Source organism: Ranitomeya variabilis, chromosome 1 (assembly GCF_051348905.1).
Source record: "Ranitomeya variabilis isolate aRanVar5 chromosome 1, aRanVar5.hap1, whole genome shotgun sequence".
In the NCBI taxonomy this organism is placed as follows: Eukaryota; Metazoa; Chordata; class Amphibia; order Anura; family Dendrobatidae; genus Ranitomeya; species Ranitomeya variabilis.
In genome coordinates, this window is record NC_135232.1 from 144,049,548 (window position 1) to 144,071,221 (window position 21,674).

General features: G+C 42.5%; 1 protein-coding gene across 1 annotated transcript in view; it reads right to left on the reverse strand.

The window, feature by feature from the left end:
* Positions 1 to 3,047: 3,047 nt before the first annotated feature.
* Positions 3,048 to 21,674, reverse strand: part of ERAP1 (endoplasmic reticulum aminopeptidase 1) — a 66,084-nt gene continuing 47,457 nt past the window's right edge. Inside the window, exons 13-19 of the mRNA XM_077289538.1 lie at positions 21,176 to 21,359; positions 16,978 to 17,134; positions 16,713 to 16,897; positions 8,618 to 8,776; positions 6,234 to 6,374; positions 6,075 to 6,156; positions 3,048 to 3,488 (exon numbers count right to left, since the gene is read on the reverse strand). Of these exons, the coding sequence (XP_077145653.1) occupies positions 3,342 to 3,488; positions 6,075 to 6,156; positions 6,234 to 6,374; positions 8,618 to 8,776; positions 16,713 to 16,897; positions 16,978 to 17,134; positions 21,176 to 21,359 (1,055 nt within the window). The 3' untranslated portion in view covers positions 3,048 to 3,341. The remainder of the gene's footprint in view (positions 3,489 to 6,074; positions 6,157 to 6,233; positions 6,375 to 8,617; positions 8,777 to 16,712; positions 16,898 to 16,977; positions 17,135 to 21,175; positions 21,360 to 21,674) is intronic.

A 21,674-nucleotide genomic window follows, 5' to 3' on the forward strand; every position in this document is an offset into this window, starting at 1 on the left:
TATATTAGCAGATCTCCTGTTTTGTATTTTTCTTTCAAAATTTAGATAACGCCTATAATAACAGTACGCGAGTAACTTTCATGTTCCCTGTAGTGGTGTCGGCAGCACGTTTCTTTAATATCATGTGCTCTTGGAGGACTATATCAGAAAAAAGGAGCTCTAATCACTATAAAGTGTGTGTGTGTGTGTATGTATATATGTATGTATATATGTATATATATATATATATATATATATATATATATATATATATATATATATATATAGTCAGCGCAGAATTTTACTACACTGCGTGCAGAATTATTAGGCAAGTTGTTTTTTTGATCCCATGATACTTTTTATACATGTTGTCCTACTCCAAGCTGTTCAGGCTTGAAAGCCAACTACCAATTAAGTAAATCAGGTGATGTGCATCTCTGTAATGAGGAGGGGTGTTGTCTAATGACATCAAAACCCTATATAAGGTGTGCTTAATTATTAGGCAACTTCCTTTCCTTTGGCAAAATGGGTCAGAAGAGAGATTTGACGGGGTCTGAAAAGTCCAAAATTGTGAGATGTCTTGCAGAGGGATGCAGCAGTGTTGAAATTGCCAAACTTTTGAAGCATAATCACCGAACAATCAAGCGTTTCCTGGCAAATAGCCAACAGGGTCGCAAGAAGCGTGTTGGGCAAAAAAGGCGCAAAATAACTGCCCACGAATTGAGGAAAATTAAGCGTGAAGCTGCCAAGATGCCATTTGCCACCAGTTTTGCCATATTTCAGAGCTGCAACGTTACTGGAGTAACAAAAAGCACAAGGTGTGCAATACCCAGGGACATGGCCAAGGTAAGGAAGGCTGAAAAATGACCACCTTTGAACAAGAAGCATAAGATATAATGTCAACTGGGCCAAGAAATATCTTAAGACTGACTTTTCAAAGCTTTTATGGACTGATGAAATGAGAGTTACTCTTGATGGGCCAGATGGATGGGCCAGAGGCTGGATCAGTAAAGGGCAGAGAGCTCCACTCTGACTCAGACGCCAGCAAGGTGGAGGTGGGGTACTGGTATGGGCTTGTATCATCAAAGATGAACTTGTGGGACCTTTTCGGGTTGAGGATGGAGTGAAGCTCAACTCCCAGACCTACTGCCAGTTTCTGGAAGACAACTTCTTCAAGCAGTGGTACAGGAAGAAGTCGGTATTGTTCAAGAAAAACATGATTTTCATGCAGGACAATGCTCCATCACATGCTTCCAACTACTCCACAGCGTGGCTGGCCAGTAAAGGTCTCAAAGAAGAAAAAATAATGACATGGCCCCCTTGTTCTCCTGATCTGAACCCTATAGAGAACCTGTGGTCCCTCCTACAGGAAGGGAAAACAGTACACCTCTCGGAACAGTGTCTGGGAGGCTGTGGTGGCTGCTGCACTCAATGTTGATCGTAAAAAGATCAAGCCACTGACAGAATCTATGGATGGAAGGCTGCTGAGTGTCATTATAAAGAAAGGTGGCTATATTGGTCACTATTTTTTTTTGTTTTGTTTTTTGCATGTCAGAAATGTTTATTTCTAAATTTTGTGCAGTGATATTGGTTTACCTGGTGAAAATAAACAAGTGAGATGGGAATATATTTGTTTTTTATTAACCCCTTTCTGACCTCGGACAGGATAGTACGTCCGAGGTCAAAAGCCCCGCTTTGATGCGGGCTCCGGCGGTGAGCCCGCATCAAAGCCGGGACATGTCAGCTGTTTTGAACAGCTGACATGTGTCCGTAATAGTTAAATGCCGCTGTCAAATGCAGACCGCGGCATTTAACTACTGCTTCCGGCCGGGCGGCCGGAAATGAGCACATCGCCGACCCCAGTCACATGATCGGAGGTCGGCGATGCTTCTCCATTGTAACCATAGAGGTCCTTGAGACCTCTATGGTTACTGATCGCCGGTAGCTGTGAGCGCCACCCTGTGTTCGGCGCTCACAGCACACCTGATTTTCTGCTACATAGCAGCGAACATAAGATCGCTGCTATGTAGCAGAGGCAATCGCGTTGTGCCAGCTTCTATTGGCTATTGAAGCATGGCAAAAGTAAAAAAAAAAAAAAAAGGTGAAAAAAATATAAAAGTTTAAATCACCCCCCTTTCGCCCCATTCAAAATAAATCAATACAAAAAAAAAATCAAATCTACACATATTTGGTATCGCCGCGTTCAGAATCGCCCGATCTATCAATTAAAAAAAAAGCATTAACCTGATCGCTAAACAGCGTAGCGAGAAAAAAATTCGAAACGCCAGAATTACGTTTTTTTTTTGTCGCCACGACATTGCATTAAAATGCAATAACGGGCGATCAAAAGAACGTATCTGCACCGAACTGGTATCATTAAAAACGCCAGCTCGGCACGCAAAAAATAAGCCCTCACCCGACCCCAGATCATGAAAAATGGAAACGCTACGGGAATCGGAAAATGGCACACATTTTTTTTTTTTTAGCAAGGTTTGGAATTTTTTTTCACCACTTAGATAAAAAATAACCTAGTCATGTTAGGTGTTTATGAAATCGTACTGACCTGGAGAATCATGATATCAGGTCAGTTTTAGCATTTAGTGAACCTAGCAAAAAGCCAAGCAAAAAACAAGTGTGGGATTGCACTTTTTTTGCAATTTCACCGCACTTGGAATTTTTTTCCCGTTTTCTAGTACCCAACATGCTAAAACCAATGATGTTGTTCCAAAGTACAACTCGTCCCGCAAAAAATAAGCCTTCACATGGCCATATGGACGGAGAAATAAAAAAGTTATGGCTCTGGGAAGGAGGGGAGCGAAAAACGAACACTGAAAAACGGAAAATCCGAAGGTCATGAAGGGGTTAAATTGCCTAATAATTCTGCACAGTAATAGTTACCTGCACCAACAGATATCCTCTTAAGATAGCCAAATCTAAAAAAAAAAACCACTCCAACTTCCCAAAATATTAAGCTTTGATATTTGAGTCTTTTGGGTTGATTGAGAACATAGTTGTTGATCAATAATAAAAATAATCCTCTAAAATACACCTTGCCTAATAATTCTGCACACAGTGTAATTTTTCTTTAATTGTACAATATTTAAGGGTGGACATTCACTTTAAGCTAGGCCAATCATTTGCACTAACTAGCAGCCGTTTGTCCATGGTATCTTTATAATATCACAGAATTGGTACAAATTACTTTTCTTCACCTCCCATAGGCAGATGATCAAATTTGGACACATTCAGCTCAAGATTTTTTTATGAAATTGGCTCATGAGCGCTGCCAACACGACCCTGAAATGGCTGCTCATACATGCCCATCAGGGAGCTCAATGAGGATGTACGTAGAAACTATTATTCTATAATCTATTATTCTCTAGCCAGGTTTTAACAGTGTCAAAGTTTTTATCCATCCATCTAATATTTTCCTCCATAGTTTCTTTTGCTTGTTGGACACAGCGTAACTGGGAGCCGGTCTCTTTCAATGATTCAAAAAACATTGTTGCCTAAAAAGAAATTAGAAAGAAATTATATAATTCGCCTTCATATTGGCAGTATTTATACTATATCAGAAAATCCACATTCACCCAAAATATGAAAGGATGAGGCACAAGGCACTACACCGTATACTCAAAGGCCACATGTGGGAGTAGCTAATCCTGTATACCAATATTAAAATTAGATTTTTTTTTTTTACTGGGATATTGTTCACTACTTTTTAATATCCTACCATAATAGTCTTGTTGGAGGTGTGCTAGGGAAAAGCATCGGCTATGATGTAATTTACATGCCACTGTCAGGTTTAAGATAAGCATAATGTACACACAGAGACCCTGATTCCAGCAATATGTCACTTACTGGGCTGCTCAGAGTAGATTTGCTAAAATTACTGTTTTATTAGCAGTAGATTATCACTAGAGGACTAGTAAACCTGCTGCCAGGTAGTCCTCCATATTCATGAGCTCTGCATAACCCCGCCCACACCACTGATTGGCAGATTTCTGTGTACACTGGGCAGAGACCTGCCAATCAATGGTTTGGGTGGGATTAAACGGAGCTCAACGTTCAGAGAACTGGAAGATCTGTAGGAAATAAAGCAGTGATCTTATCAAAATGACAATAACCAGCCCAGGAAGTAACTCATCACTGAAATCAGGTTTTTTGCCCCTACATCATGCTGCTGTCAGATGAGGTAGCAAAACACTGGTGACAGATTCCCTTTAGCAGAATATAGTTCTGACCGGCAGCTATTGGAGGCAGATGTTGCTATCTGACTTGTGGCTGGAGCTCAGCTGCTAAGCCCCCTACACACTCGGCACCCCAGCGCAGGATGCAAAGTTACACCGATATGTACAAAGGACTTCGGAGAAAGACATACCTAGCTGCAGCCATGTAGCCCGGCTCTGATCCATACTTACCAAACGTAACGAATTGGCTAACAAGTTCCATTTAACCCCTTCACGACCTTTAATGTATATTTACATGCCAAGACAACATCTTTCCCCATACATGACTACATGAACATTTTATTGCACAGATTTTCCACTGTATGCAATATTTTAACGTTTTGGCCAATCATGGCCTTCTTCGGAACAGTTTACTGCTCCATAGTAAGACTATGGCCGTGGAGGCTAGGGCACCTTGAAGCAGAGTATAATGGTCCAAGAACCAGAAATTGGCACTGGGGAAATTTTGTTCTGAAGAAGGCCATAATTGGCAGAACCGTTACAATATTGCAAACAGTGGATAATCAGTATAATAAAACGTATCGTTTCTTGCATCAATTTGGAGTGCCAAATTCATCTTTCTTCATATTCTGGAGTGGAATGCGATTTGTGCACCCATGATAGGAGTGCTGCGCAGCCTTTGTTTCTCCTTTGTAAAGTGCTAATATTACATTGCTGTCCCGTGAGTCCATGGCCCGTGGAATATTTGACAATATCTTGCTGATCTTAAAACATAACTAACTGTACTTTCAACAAACTTTACATAGATCAAATAGTACTGACGATTAGAGGAAACTTTGTAATGTATCTGATAAGCGAAGTCAGCTTCCTTCCGTACTTATTAGACACTTCTTGCTCTCCCCCTGTCTCCTGAACTCACCATTCATTGGGAAAAAGAAGCTCAAGTCTGTCTCAGACGGACTGCAGGTGTGATATGACACAATACATTATCCTCTATGGAGAGGAGGGAACAGAAGCAGGGAAGGGACCAGACAGAAAACCATTGTGCAGAGCTCGGTAACAAGTGTTTTACCTCAAATCAGAGGTTGATTCAGATCAACACCGCTGAGCTCTGCAGGAAAATGGCCACAGCTTGTCTTAGTGAGCTAAAAAAAAGTAAATGAAGAGCAGGTATTTCCCTCTCTGAGCTGTGCGGTGTATGGAACAAATCTCTGCAGCTTATCTCCTCCCTCATCTACTAGTGGATTGGAAGGCTACAGAAAAATCATAAAGGGTATAGGTCACATAATGTCCAGAAATGGTATATATTCCCCACATTGTATATATATATATATATATATATATATATATATATATATATATATATATATATATATATCAGGGCACCGTATTCTGAAAAGTTACTTAAAAGCAGTTACCCTTTAACAGCATGCAATGTCAAACAGCTGCTTCTATGTACTCTAATCTACGAGCAAGTACACCCAGAACCTTCTCTACAATTGAGGGTGTGTGTCCACGGGCCGGATTACATCCGGATTAGCTGCGGATTGAACGCTGCATACAACCCCAGCGTCCAGATGTTACAGCATAGTAGAGGGAATTTTATGAAATCCCGTCTCCACTATGCGTGGTAACACGCACCCGGCGGCCCTGCGTTTCCGGACATGCGGCGCGTCTTTTTAGAACGCAGCATGTCTGTTTACCTAAGGTAAATAACAGGTTTTCCCGCTCCGTCCAAAGCGCCGACAATCCGGACCGTGGACACATACCCTGACTCTCCTAGTTTCTTTCCCTCTAGAACATATGATGCCTGTAGATTATTAGTACTCATAAAACAATAAAAAAAAACTTAACAGTAAAAATGTAATTTTAAAAAATGTAATTAAAAAAAATAATTTTCTTTACCTCTTCCAGCCACTCTCTTGTAGAAAACAGTTTTGTTACACCAACAACCATGTCACCAATTGTGCGGGATCCCAACTCAAACCTAGAAGATACGTAAACCTCAATTAGGAGAACACATCAGATATGTTAATGACAAACGTGCATGAGGAACGTGCATACTTTTGAGTGAGTTGATGCCAGTTAGTCTTCAGAAACTTCCACGCCAACATGTGCCCAACTTGGTTTCTGCTCACAGAGACAACTATATGCGGAAGTTCTTGAGTTTTTACAAGGTCTCCTTTCAAAGCCTCCTCCATGAGCCTAGGCAAGATGGAAAACCATTTATGTTAACAACATACAGAACAGGCAACACTAATTCTATTATATGCCAAGCCAAAAGGGATTTTCCAAAAATGCCTTATATGTCATGCTGATGGGATAGGTCATAGAACAGTTTTATGCAATGATTTACTGACAGGTTAAAAAATATATACAGCTCTGGCAAAAATTAAGAGACCACTGCTAAATTTTCAGTTTGTCTGATTTTTCTCTTCATAGGTATATTTTTGAGTAAAATGTAAATTGTTCTTTTATTCTATAAACTACTGACAACATGTCTCCGAATTTCCAAGCAATACATTTTGTATTTATTTTCTGAAAATGATAAATGGTCAAAATAACAAAAAAAAACATGCATTGTTGGCAGACCTCAAATAATGCAAAGAAAACAAGTTCATAATCATTTAGAAACAACAATACTAATGTATTAACTCAGGAAGAGTTCAGAAATCAATATTTTGTGGAATAACCATGATTTTTAATCACAGCTTTCATGCGGCTTGGCATGCTTTCCACCAGTCTTTCACACTGCTTTAGGGTGACCTTATGCCTCTCCTGGTACAAAAATTTAAGCAGTTCTTCTTTGTTTGAGATCTTGTGACTATCCATCTTCCTCTCAATTACATTCCAGAGGTTTTCAATGGGGTTCAGTTCTGGAAATTGGGCTGGCCATGACAGGGATTTGATGTGGTGGTCCTTCATCCACACATTGATTGACCTAGCTGTGTGGCATGGCGCATTGTCCTGCTGGAAAAAACAGTCCTAAGAGTTGGGGAACATTGCCTGAGCAGAAGGAATCAACTGCTTTTCCAGGATAACCTTGTATGCACCTTGATTCATACGTCCTTCGCAAATAACAACCTGCCCAATTCCAGCCTTGCTGAAGCAACCCCAGATCATCACCGATCCTCCACCAAACTTCAGAGTAAGTGCAAGACACTGTGGCTTGTACGCCTCTCCAGGTCTCCAGCTAACCATTAGATTACCAGGTGTTGGGCAAAGCTGAAAATTAGACTCATCAGAGAAGATGACCTTACTCCAGTCCTCTATGAGCCAATCCTTATGGTATTTGGCAAACTTCAGCCTGGCTCTCCTTTGCTTCTCATTGATGAAAGGATTTTTTCTAGCTTTACATAACTTGAGTCCTGCCTCTAGGAGCCTGTTACGAACTGTTCTTGCCATGCACTGCACCCAGCTGCCATTTGCCATTCCTTTTGTCGGTCACTTGATGTCGTCCTGCGGTTGCTGAGTGACATTCGAATAGGATGACAGTCATCCTGGTCAGTAGAGAGTCGTTTTCGCCCTCTGCCGATCTGTAGCTTCGTTGTCCCCAATGTCTGCTGATTGACCTTGTTGTAATGGACTAACTTCTTAGAAATTTTGAGGATGGAGTCAACATGATGCTCACTGTATCCCTCTGCTAGTAAAGCCAGAATTGTGCCCTTCTTTTCCTCACTCAAGACTTTTCTTTTCAACTCCTTTGGCATGGTTAAAAGTTATTTTTTCATTCCTATTACATGGGGATATTACTAGAGCTTGTTTTGCCATCCAGCTTGTCCTATTGCAAGAGGATTGTGAACCCCTCAGCAGTGTTTTTTATACTTTCCTTCATTAAAAAAAAGATTTGGTTCAGGTGATCACCTAATCAGAAGCACATTAAGTAGAATGAGGTGTACTGTGGTTGGAATTCAACTGACCCTGGAATGGAATGGAAGTCAGACATGTAGAGAACCTGATTTTTATAAAACTGTGCAGTGGTCTCTTAATTTTGCCAGAGCTGTATATATCAAATATTTTCCATGTATCTTCTCTAACAGCACTGATCGATCTTGGATATTACATTATTAATACTGTACATTAGGACGTTGATGTTTATACTTCCCCCATAATAATGACATACGCCAAACTGGAACTAAAAATTGTTAAAATCATATCTAGCGTTTTAAGTCATTAAAGGTAATAATAATTGATATCTAGATATCCCTGAAGTGAAAATGTAATTATGCAATCCGTAAACAATTAAGGCAATGTTATGTGAAGGGATCCTAACGAATGCCTTCATTTATACTTATTTGACCTATCATTAATGTTCCGTTGGTGATCGGATCGCTGATTATTCGCCGATCAGGAAACTAGATAAAATATTCACGAGAAATCCCATTTACAAGTAAATCTAAAATGTAAACTGATCTATCAGTGTCTGACAATACAAAGTGCATTTTTACCACTGCAGCTTGTCGCGATCCTGAGTCATAGTCAGCGCATACTCGATCAGGTGCATTTCACCAGTTGCAGCAGTTTTATATTTTTCAAACAAATAGTCCCAACCTTCAGATGTCTGAGCGCCCACAGCGTACACCGCCAAGACCACGTCACGCGGCAAACTGGGAAAATATAACACGGGACAGGTCACAAGAGAAAGTATCCCTGTAAAGCAAGTATTTGTAGACTGGTTTATACCCATTATACTGGCAGCATCTAATTATATACAGCCTGTACGAGAATTAACAATAAATCTTCTATTTTCATATACAGGTATCTCTGAGTATACGATAATATGGATCATTCCCTTCAACACCAAGTGTCAAGTCTGCCATTCAAAAGTATTTTTTTAAATCTTAATTTTAAACTGTGTTACATTTCATTTTTTAATGAGCACAAGATTATGTGACAGAAAGATTTCACATTTGCAGTGGGGCACCACTAAGGCCCACAGTGTGTAGTGCGGGGTCTGCAGTCCATGTGTAGTGAGGGGTCTGTCACTCTCTACCTGCCCTCCATGCGTTGTGTGGAGTCTGTCACCCCCTATCTGCCTTCCATGTGTGCTGTGAGGTCTGTCACCCCCTATCTGCCCTCCGTGTGTGCTGTGAGGTCTGTCACCCCCTATCTGCCCTCCACGTGTAGTGTGGGGTCTGTCACCCCCTATCTGCCCTCCACATGTAGTGTGGGGTCTGTCATCCCCTATCTGCCCTCCATGTGTGGTGTGAGGTCTGTCACCCCCATCTGCCCTCCACGTGTAGTGTGGGGTCTGTCACCCCTATCTGCCCTCCACGTGTAGTGTGGGGTCTGTCACTCTCTAACTGCCCTCCATGTGTTGTGTGGAGTCTGTCACCCCCTATCTGCCCTACATGTGTGCTTTGAGGTCTATCACCCCCTATCTGCCCTCCGTGTGTGCTGTGAGGTCTGTCACCCCCTATCTGCCCTCCACGTGTAGTGTGGGGTCTGTCACCCCTATCTGCCCTCCACATGTAGTGTGGGGTCTGTCATCCCCTATCTGCCCTCCATGTGTGGTGTGAGGTCTGTCACCCCCATCTGCCCTCCACGTGTAGTGTGGGGTCTGTCACCCCCAATCTGCCCTCCATGTGTGGTGTGGAGACTGTCGCCCCTATCTGTCCTCCATGTGTAGTGTGGGGTCTGTCACTCACTCTCTATCTGTCCTCCATGTGTGGTGTGGAGTCTGTCACCCCCTATCTGCCCTCCACGTGTAGTGTGGGGTCTGTCATCCCCTATCTGCCCTCCATGTGTGATGTGGAGTCTGTCACCCCTATCTGTCCTCCACATGTAGTGTGGGGTCTGTCACCCCCTATCTGCCCTCCATGTGTAGTTTGGGGTCTGTCACCCCCTATCTGCCCTCCATGTGTAGTGCGGGATCTGGCAATCTCTACCTGCTCTCCATGTGTAGTGCGGGATTTGTCACACTCTGCCTGTCCTCCATGTGTAGTGAGTGGTCTGTCACTCTATCTGCCCTCCATGTGTAGTGCGGGGACTGTCTCTACCTGCCTTCCATGTGTAGTGCAAGGGTCTGTCACTCTACCTGCCCTCCATGTGTAGTGCGGGGACTGTCTCTACCTGCCATCCATGTGTAGTGCAAGGGTCTGTCACTCTCTACCTGCCCTCCATGTGTAGTGCAAGGGTCTGTCACTCTCTACCTGCCATCCATGTGTAGTGCGGGGACTGTCACTTTCTACCTGCCATCCATGTGTAGTGCGGGGACTGTCACTCTCTACCTGCCCTCCATGTGTAGTGCAAGGGTGTGTCACTCTCTACCTGCTCTCCATGTGTAGTGCGGGGACTGTCACTCTCTACCTGCCCTCCATGTGTAGTGCGGAGTCTGTCACTCTCTACCTGCTCTCCAGGTGTAGTGCGGGGTCTGTCACTCTCTACCTGCCATCCATGTGTAGTGCAAGGGTCTGTCACGCTCTACCTGATCTCCATCTGTAGTGCGGGGACTGTCACTTTCTACCTGCCATCCATATGTAGTGCGGGGTCTGTCACTCTCTACCTGCTCTCCATGTTGTAGCGCCGACGTACCTGCACTCTTCCCTCCTCCCCTGGCAGGGTTGCTGAATCACTACCATAGCAGCCCTCGTTCCGAACTTCTTCCTCCTCTTGCTGCTGCCCAGGGTCTGCTCATGGATTGCAAATCCCAGGGCGAAGGCAGGACCAAAACGTGAGTTGGGGCGGGCACACACACCCCTCTGAATCCTTGCTAGGAGCTGCACTCTTTGCACAGGTAACTACCATAAAAGTTGATCTCCATTTAACATGGGGTCTGATTCTGGTTTTCCCTGTGGTGGTTAGATATAATGTAAATGGATAAGGATGAAGGTTTATTTTCCCTGTGCAGTGCCAATATTAGCTGTTGGTATATAAAAAATGTGATAAGATCATTTATATATAATGTATTAGTATTACCAGAAACTCTCTGTGATTGCTCACTAGCTAATGGAATCATTTAGGGATGTGTGTGCCCTATCGTTTTACATAAATATTTTCAGTGTAAATTTTATGAACTCCCCCCCCCCTCCCCATTTTTTCTCTGTATCATGGTTGTAATTTTTACTAATAAAGTATACAATGTTTATTGATCTGGACTTGTACATCGTTGTTTCATTTGGTTGCTGGTTTTGCATTAGTTCTGATGTGTCCAAAAAAAGTTGAATATTAATACACATGATGCTTATATATATATGGTTTTGAGATAGTAAATATAGACAAAACTATCATGTGTGTTTGTTGTCTGAGTGTTCTGTATTAAATCCCAGGGTGCTTGCATGTTCCCTCCTTCTTAAAAGGACAGTGTGCATCGTCCTAAAGTGTCGACAGCCAATGGCTGTGAGGCACTTATTATTTAAGGCACCTCCACTTGATGGGAGGTGCCTGAGTAATGTGCCTTGTTGCATGGTTGTTAGCTCTCAGGTCCCCTGTATCTGCCATTATCTGCCTGTCCCTGCTTGTCCATACCAGTACCTGCATGTTCCTATCTGTACCTGTTTTCCCATACCTGCTATGTGTTCCTGTCTTACAGACGTGTCTGCCAGCACCTGCCTGCTTGTATACCAATTGCACCTGCCAGGCCAGTCTGTACACGAGCCACACCTGAATGGTGCTGCCATACCAGTCTTTATACCAGCCACACCTGCCTGCACCTGCAGTGCCAGTCTGCATTCCAGCCATATCTGCCAGTACCTGCCATGTCTGTCTGTACCAGCCTTATCTACCTATTCCTGGCCGCTCCAACTACCTGCCCCTTGGGGGGTCAGCTGATGGTCTATTCTGGAGTAGCACCTGGTGTCCATCCGGAGCGAAGTCTAACCCCACCATCGGGTTCTAGCGAAGAGTCAGGTGCTACGCCACTCCAGGCTCTCCGCAGTCCAAGGTACAGTGGTTCCACCACTCCCATTACACCTGTGTAATGCGTGGACTCTCACTCTCCACCTGCCCTCTATATGTGTAATGTGGGGACTGACATATTCCACCTGCCTTCCATGTGTTGTGTGGGGGTCTGTTACTCTCTACCTGCCCTCCATATATAATGTGTGGTCGAGTCGCAGAGCTCTGTGATCAGCTGCAGCCGGTATACAGACACCACTACTACAGCTGCAGAGAGCACACTCTGAACCTGGGAAAAGTACATACCATGTAATTTTAATATTTGAACACAATTCTGGCTGTGGTCTGGCATCAGAGAACTTCCAGCTGCTGCTGGTAATAGCTGATCGTGCTACGTGTCCTTAGTACATGTCAGCCCATTTAATAGATGCTGTATTTACACACTATTAGTAAACAAGTCTGTATTACAGTGTATTATTTGCCGATGTAAAACTATTAAGCATCCACACATTTCTTTCCTAAATGCCATTCTTAGTACTTGGCATGCCGCAACAATTCATTGACTCAGGAGAGTTGCTGCAAAAGTGTTGTAGGGGCATTGAGTGACTTTTGCAAATCACTTAGATGTCAACTGTAATCTAAACAATTAAATGTCTGGTTAAGGATTTTTCTTAGATTCTGGCATTAGAGCAGATGGGCAGCTGTATATACAGATGGCACCAGCAGGTGATGGCACCAGCAGGTGATGGCACTAGCACAGTTCCTATGCTTGTGCCATCTGTGCAGATTATTTGGAACTCAAAATCCAGAGCCCTGACTGCTAAATACTGCTGATAAAAGGTGAGGATTCACTGTAAGTAAATTACTTTGAGCTGCGTGTCCTTATTATCCATTTCCTAAAGTAAGGATTAAGGAGAAAAGTAAAACACACATACTCTACATACAATGTCCAGACATGGTAACACAGAGGTTACTTAGTCTTTCAGTCCCTTCACAAGTCCTGGTGATTCCTGTACTGGGAAAACCAGTACTGATGAGATCCGTGGTCCGTGTCTGAGTGACACCTGTGTGTTCGCATGTGACATCCGTGTGCAGTCAGTGAGACACGTATAGAATGAAATGCAGCATAGAAGTTGAGAGTTTTATGTCTTAAAGATGTTCAAAGATAGCGATAGGTAGGGATGAGGAACATGATAGAAAGATATATATACCGTAGATATATAGATAGATAGATGTCAGTGTGGTTTCTAATCAGTGCTTTGCTGGCTTATTTTTCTGTACTTGTGTTTACTGTTTATATAAAGGTAAATAACCAGTAAAGGCTAAGCAAACAGCTATGAGATGATATTAACCCCTTTACCCCCAAGGGTGGTTTGCACGTTAATGACCAGGCCAATTTTTACAATTCTGACCGCTGTCCCTTTATGAGGTTATAACTCTGGAACGCTTCAAAGGATCCTGGTGATTCTGACATTGTTTTCTCAAGACATATTGTACTTCATGTTAATGGTAAAATTTCCTTGACATTGCTTGAGTTTATTTGTGAAAAAACGGAAATTTGGCGAAAATTTTGAAAATTTCGCAATTTTCCAACTTTGAATTTTCATGCCCTTAAATCACAGAGATATGTCACACAAAATACTTAATAAGTAACATTTCCCACATGTCTACTTTACATCAGCACAATTTTGGAACCAAAAAGGAAGAAGCGCCATTTGACTTTTCAATGCAAAATTGACTCAAATTGAGATAGGATGCCATGTCTCGTTTGGAGAGCCCCTGATGTGCCTAAACATTGAAATCCCCCACAAGTGACACCATTTTGGAAAGTAGACCCCCTAAGGAAATTATCTAGATGTGTGGTGAGCACTTTGAACCCCCAAGTGCTTCACAGAAGTTTATAATGTAGAGCCGTAAAAATAAAAAATCTTATTTATTTTTTTCACAAAAATGATTTTTTAGCCCCCAGTTTTGTATTTTCCCAAGGGTAACAGGAGAAATTGGACCCCAAAAGTTATTGTCCAATTTGTCCTGAGTACGCTGATACCCCATATGTGTGGGTAAACCACTGTCTGGGTGCACGACAGAGCTCGGAAGGGAAGGAGCACCGTTTTACTTTTTCAACCAGAATTGTATGGATTGAGATCAGATGTCATGCCTTTGCAGAGCCCCTGATGAGCCTAAACAGTGGAAACCTCCCAATTCTAACTCCAACCTTAACCCCACCACACCCCTAAGCCTAATCCCAACCCTAACCACACCCCTAACCCAAACACACCTCTAACCCGAACACACCCTTAACCCTAATCCCAACCCTAACCATACCCCTAACCCTGACACACCCCTAACCCAACCGTAAATGTAATCCAAACCTTAACCCCAACTCTAGCCCCAACCCTAACCCTAACTTTAGCCCCAACCCTAACCCTAACTTTAGCCCCAACCCTAACTTTAGCCCCAATCCTAACCCTAATGGGAAAATGGAAATAAATACATTTTTTTTGTTTTATTTTTTTTCCCTAACTAAGGTGGTGATAATGGGGGGTTTGATTTACTATTTATAGCGGGTTTTTATAGCGGGTTTTTTGTTTGGCAGCTGTCACACACTAAAAGACGCTTTTTATTGCAAAAAATATTTTTGCGTTCCCACATTCTGAGAGCTATAATTTTTCCATATTTTGGTCCACAGAGTCATGTGAGGTCTTGTTTTTTGCGGGACGAGTTGTAGTTTTTATTGGTATCATTTTCGGGCACATGACATTTTTTGATCGCTTTTTAGTCTGATTTTTGTTAGGCAGAATGAACAAAAACCAGCAATTTGTGAATTTCTTTTGGGGGGGGGAAGGGGGGGCGTTTATACCGTTCTGCGTTTGGTAAAATTGATAAAGCAGTTTTATTCTTCAGGTCAGTACGATTACGGCGATACCTCATTTATATCATTTTTTTATGTTTTGGCGCTTTTATACAATAAAAACTATAACTATTTTATAGAAAAAATAATTATTTTGCTTTGCTTTATTCTGAGGGCTATAACTTTTTTATTTTTTCGCTGATGACGCTGTATGGTGGCTCGTTTCTTGTGGGACAAGATGACGTTTTCGGAGGTACAATGTTTATTTATATCCGTCTTTTTAATCGCGTGTTTTTCCACTTTTTGTTCGGCGGTATGATGATAAAGCATTGTTTTTTGCCTATTTTTTTTTTTTTTACGGTGTTCACTGAAGTGGTTAACTAGTGGGACAGTTTTATAGGCCGGGTCGTTACGGACACGGCGATACTAAATATGTGTACTTTTATTGTTTTTTTTTTATTTACATAAAGAAATTTATTTAATGGAACAATATATTTTTTTATTATTTATTTAGGATTTTTTTTTTTTTTTTACACATGTAAATATTTTTTTTTTTTACTTTGTCCCAGTGTGGGACATCATGGTAAAGTGTCAGATCGCTGATCTGACACTTTGCAATGCACTGTGTCAGATCAGCGATCTGACAGGCACTGCAGGAAGCTTGCCAGAGCCTCCTCTGAGCAGGGGCTTGCAAGTCACCTCCCTGCAGGGCCCGGCAGGAGCCCCGTGGCCATTTTGGATCCGGGGCCTGCAGGGAGGAGGACGGAGGAGACGTTCGGAGCAACGCGATCACATCTGAGGGTCTCAGGGAAGCACGCAGGGAGCCCCCTCCCTGCGCGATGCTTCCCTATGCCGCCGGAACGCTGCGATCATATTTGATCGCAGTGTTCCGGGGGTTAATGTGCCGGGAGCGGTCCGTGACCGCTCCTGGCACATAGTGCCGGATGCCAGCTGTGATAATCAGCTGACATCTGGCCACGATCGGCCGCGCTCCCCCCGTGAGCGCGGCTGATTGCGTTAGACGTACTATCCCGTCGGTGGTCATATGGGCCCATACCACCTCGACGGGATAGTACGTCTAATGTCAGAAAGGGGTTAATAGTCTGGGAACCTTTATGGCTATTGGACCCTTCCCAGAATATTAACACTAGCCCCTAGCTGTCGGCTTTCCCTCAGCTGGTTAGGAAAATGAAGGAGAACCCCTCGCTGCTTTTACTTTTCTAATTTATCTATTTAATACGCACTATACAGCGGGTGCTGACTACAAGTCTCATCAGCGTTGCCTAGTCTGGCTGATCGCAGGTAGACCAGACGACAATGATGAGACTTGTAGTTCGCACTGTTCCCAAGCAGTGGGTGTTTACTACAAGTCTCATCAGCGTTGCTTGGTCTCGCTGATCGCAGGGAGACCAGGTGACAACGATGAGTTTAATTCAGAACCCGGCGCCTGAGAATAGCGATAACTGTACTGCTTTTCCCAGATGCCAGTGCATGCCGCCAGAGCTTTTCATTCCGGTATGTGTCACACTGATGACACACGGATGCCATCTGGGTATCATCAGTGTGCACTGCAGCACGCATTTTGTCTGTGGTCCGTGTGAAAAAAAGGGACATGTCTGTGGGTTTTTCACACGGACACACAGTCCATGTGAAAAACCTGACGTGCACACCGCCATTGAATGCAATGGGTGTTTGTGTTGTCCGTATTTGGGGTCCAAAATGGACTGCATACGGGCATAAAAAAGGACATGTGAAGAGGGCCTAACTCTGTTCCTGACAGCTATAATCTAAGAATCACACAGTTTAAAAACTCATCTGTATAAAGTGGCTTAAATGATCTTAAACACTGCAGAAACCTCAGTGATCCGTTAGACTCCTTCCAGTTCTTAAAGTATTCCTGGGCCTTCTGAACGCATGGCTGGTATTTACGGAAGCAAGCAAACACAAGAAGAGAACTGCGGAGCATCCGCTCAGACACCGTGCCATCATCCGTCCATGTCTGGGCATCTATGAGATTGCGGAGGAGATCTACAATATAAGCCTGTGAACAGGAAGAGGTACAATGTAGCAAGGCACAGCGGGCATGGCACTGCTCAATGTCAATGACTGATCTAGAATTACCTTCATCTGGTCTTCAATCTCTTTCATGTCTCTCTTTTCCATTAATTTGTAAATAGGGACCAGTTCATCCATTCCTTGGAAAACTGGCATGATGCGATCTTCCTTTGTCAGATACATCGTTAAGCTAAGAGCTTTGTCAATGGGCAGACGACCAATGCTGAGAAGAAGGAAAATACGTCATGTATGGCGTAATAGCCACATACAGTAGAACGGTATATTTAGACAACAGAACACTCCTATATAGAGATAGACTATTTTGACTCCATGTTACTCAGTATTCAGTCAGTAAAAAAATACAAGGATTTTTTTATTTCATCATACAACATTATTTTTTAAACTTAAGCAAGAATAAATATTAGTACAAAAACACAAAGATTAATGATAAAGGATTCCAGTAATAAGAGTCTAGGTTCAACACATAATGGTGTCAGGATCGGGGGGAATAATGTTCCTGGGTATATCTGATACAAGTCTATCCAAAACTGTAAGTGTGTAAGTACACCTTTAAGGGGTCAAGTAGCCTGCAGAATAGGACAAGTGTCAGAACTATTAATAATTATAATTAAATTCTAATTTCTGCAAGTTTACATATTAAAGCAATCCCTTAAAGGCCATATTTAGAGACTAATTAACTCAGGAGTTATTCTTACCCATATAGATCCCTGTGTGACTCAGGATTCACAGCCCCAACGCGCGTTTCGTGTGGGGTTCCTCAGGGGGCCGTCAAAGCGTATATTGCTATTATATGATACATTTTACCATTGCATTGAGCAACCTGTAAAATTCAACTTGATGTGGAACCCAAAAATCCATAATTACTTTTCTGAATACAAAGGTGGTCATAGTGGTATATTTAGCTTATTATTGGCTGCACTCAATATATATTTATATACTAGCTGTACTACCCGGCTTCGCCCGGGTTAATGACTGCTGTTAGCAAAATAGAATGTGTTAACAAAAATTTATTCTGCACACAAAAACCACAAAACAAATAGATAGAAATGTAATTATTAAAAGGCAAAAACTAAGCAAATAGAAGCATTTCACAACATATATTAGCTTTGTTATACTGAGAATGTCTTTGTTGCCTATATTAACCAATCAGAGCTCAGGTTAATTAACTGTAGCAAAATAGAAGCTGAGCTGTGATTGGTTGCTATTGGCAGCCTGATAAATCCCCAGCCAACAGGAAGCCCTCCCCCCTGGCAGTATATATTAGCTCACACATACACATAATAGACAGGTCATGTGACTGACAGCTGCCGTATTTCCTATATGGTACATTTGTTGCTCTTGTAGTTTGCTTATTAATCAGATTTTTATTTTTGAAGGACAATACCAGACTTGTGTGTGTTTTAGGGCGAGTTTTATGTGTCAAGTTGTGTGTGTTGAGTTGCGTGTGGCGACATGCATGTAGCGACTTTTGTGAGATGAGTTTTGTGTGGCGACATGCGTGTAGCAACATTTTGTGTGTTGAGTTGCATGTGACAGGTTAGTGTAGCAAGTTGTGTGCAGCAAGATTTGTGCATGGCGAGTTTTGCGCGTGGCGAGTTTTATGTGTGGTGCATTTTGAGTATGTGCAAGTTTTGTGTGAGGCAACTTTTGCATGTGGTGCAACTTTTGTACATGTGGCAATTTTTCTGTGTGTGCAAGTTTTGCATGAGGTGAGTTTTCCATGAGGTGAGTTTTGCACGTGTGGCGAGTTTTGCGTGAGCCTAGTTTTGCATATGGCGAGTTTTGCATGTAGCGAGTTTTGAGTGGTGACTTTTGTGTTTCGACTTTTATGTGGCGAGGTTGGTGTGTGTGTGTGGTGAAATGTGTGCTGAGGGTGGTATATGTGTTCAAGCACGTGGTAGTGTGTGGCGCATTTTGTGTTTGTGTTCATATCCCCGTGTGTGGTGAGTATCCCATGTCGGGGCCCCACCTTAGCAACTGTACGGTATATACTCTTTGTCGCCATCGCTCTCATTCTTTAAGTCCTCATTGTTCACATCTGGCAGCTGTCAATTTTCCTCCAACACTTTTCCCTTCACTTTTTCCCCATTATGTAGATAGGAGCAAAATTGTTTGGTGAATTGGAACGCGCGGGGTTAAAATTTCACCTCACAACATAGCCTATGACGCTCTCGGGGTCCAGACGTGTGACTGTGCAAAATTTTGTGGCTGTAGCTGCGACGGTACAGATGCCAATCCCGGACATACATACATACATACATACACACATTCAGCTTTATATATTAGATATACCTGTATGTAATCTCCTGTATATAGTATATACCTGTGTGTCATCTCACCTATATATAGTATATATCTGTGTGTCATCTCCTGTATATAGTATATACCTGTATGTCATCTCCTCCTATACATAGCATATACCTGTGTCATCTCCTCCTGTATATACTATATACCTGTAGGTAATCTGCTCCTGTATATAGTATATACCTGTGTGTCATCTCCTCCTGTATATAGTATATACCTGTATGTCATCTCCTCCTGTATGTAGTATGTACCTGTATGTCATCTCCTCCTCTATATAGTATATACCTGTGTGTCATCTCTCCTGTATATAGTATATATCTGTGTGTCATCTCCTCCTGTATATAGTATATACCTGTGTGTCATCTCCCCTGTAAATAGTATATACCTGTGTGTCATCTCCTGTATATAGTATATAGCTGTATGCCATCTCCTCCTGTATTAGCCCTCGTTCACACGTTATTTGGTCAGTATTTTTACCTCAGTATTTGTAAGCTAAAATGGCAGCCTGATAAATCCCCAGCCAACAGTAAGCCCACCCCCTGGCAGTATATATTAGCTCACACATACACATAATAGACTGGTCATGTGACTGACAGCTGCCGGATTCCTATATGGTACATTTGTTGCTCTTGTAGTTTGTCTGCTTATTAATCAGATTTTTATTTTTGAAGGATACCAGACTTGTGTGTGTTTTAGGGCGAGTTTCGTGTGTCAAGTTGTGTGTGTTGAGTTGCGTGTGGCGACATGCATGTAGGGACTTTTGTGAGATGAGTTTTGTGTGGCGACATGCGTGTAGCAACTTTTTGTGTGTCGAGTTGCATGTGACAGGTTAGTGTAGCAAGTTGTGTGCAGCAAGTTTTGCGCATGGCGAGTTTTGCGCGTGGCGAGTTTTATGTGTGGTGCCTTTTGAGTATGTGCAAGTTTTGTGTGAGGCAACTTTTGCATGTGTTGCAACTTTTGTGCATGTGGCAATTTTTCTGCGTGTGGCAATTTTTCTGCGTGTGCAAGTTTTGCGTGTGGCGAGTTTTGCACGTGTGGCGAGTTTTGCATGTGGAGAGTTTTGCGCGTGGCGAGTTTTGAGCGGCGACTTTTGTGTTTCTACTTTTATGTGGCGAGGTTGGTGTATGTGTGGTGAAATGTGCACTGAGGGTGGTATATGTGTTCGAGCACGTGGTAGTGTGTGGCGCATTTTGTGTGTGTGTTCATATCCCCGTGGTGGTGTGATTATCCCATGTTGGGGCCCCACCTTAGCAACTGTACAGTATATACTCTTTGGTGCCATCGCTGTCATTCTTTAAGTCCCCCTTGTTCACATCTGGCAGCTGTTAATTTGCCTCCAACACTTTTCCTTTCATTTTTTCCCCATTATGTAGATAGGGGCAAAATTGTTTGGTGACTTGGAAAGCGCGGGGTTAAAATTTCACCTCACAATATAGCTTTGAGGCTCTCAGGGTCCAGACGTGTGACTGTGCAAAATTTTGTGCCTGTAGCTGCGACGCCTCCAACACTTTTCCTTTCACTTTTTCCCCATTATGTAGATAGGGGCAAAATTGTTTGGTGAATTGGAAAGCGCGGGGTTAAAATTTCACCTCACAACATAGCCTATGACGCTCTCGGGGTCCAGACGTGTGACTGTGCAAAATTTTGTGGCTGTAGCTGCTACGGTTCAGATGCCAATCCCGGACATACATACATACATACATACATACACACACACACACATTCAGCTTTATATATTAGATATAAGTTATTGTTTAGTAATGTCGTTTTTTTTTTGTAAAAATGTATTTAGTGAGATCCTTGTTTTTAGAAGACACCCCCCATGAAGAAGGTGAAATATCCTCCCATCTGCAGTAGATGCCTAAGCTGCTGCTATAGGGATCAGTAACTTGGTATAAAGTTCAGAGGAGGTATCGTGATCTTGCAGAGAGCTGCTTACCTCACAAGTTGGAAGGCATTGTTAATGAGACTGGCCCGGTCATTGCTGCTAATTGCCGTGTGATTCTCCTTCAACAGTTTTATCAGAGGATCCCAGCCTCCATAGTCATAGTGGACAATGTAGTAACCATTCATTCCTGCATTGAACTTGATCCACTCCACTTCTTCTGGCAGGACCAGCATATCTAGAAGCAAACAATCTGATTGTCAGGGTAAACCTTTGTATCCTGTATGTGCACTATCAAAGAGCTTTTACTATGTGGAAGTTTTGATCACTGGAACTGATCTGGGAATTGGACATCTGATTACTAGAGTTACAGTGGGGGAAATAAATATTTGATCTCTTGCTGATTTTGTAAGTCTGCGTGAACATATAATCCCTTAAAAATTATTATTTTTATTTATTTCAAATATTAAAAAGACACCTACCCAGTGTAACCAAGCTGGTTTAATACCAAAATGTAAACATAGACCAAATAACCTACACAAACCCTACAGTA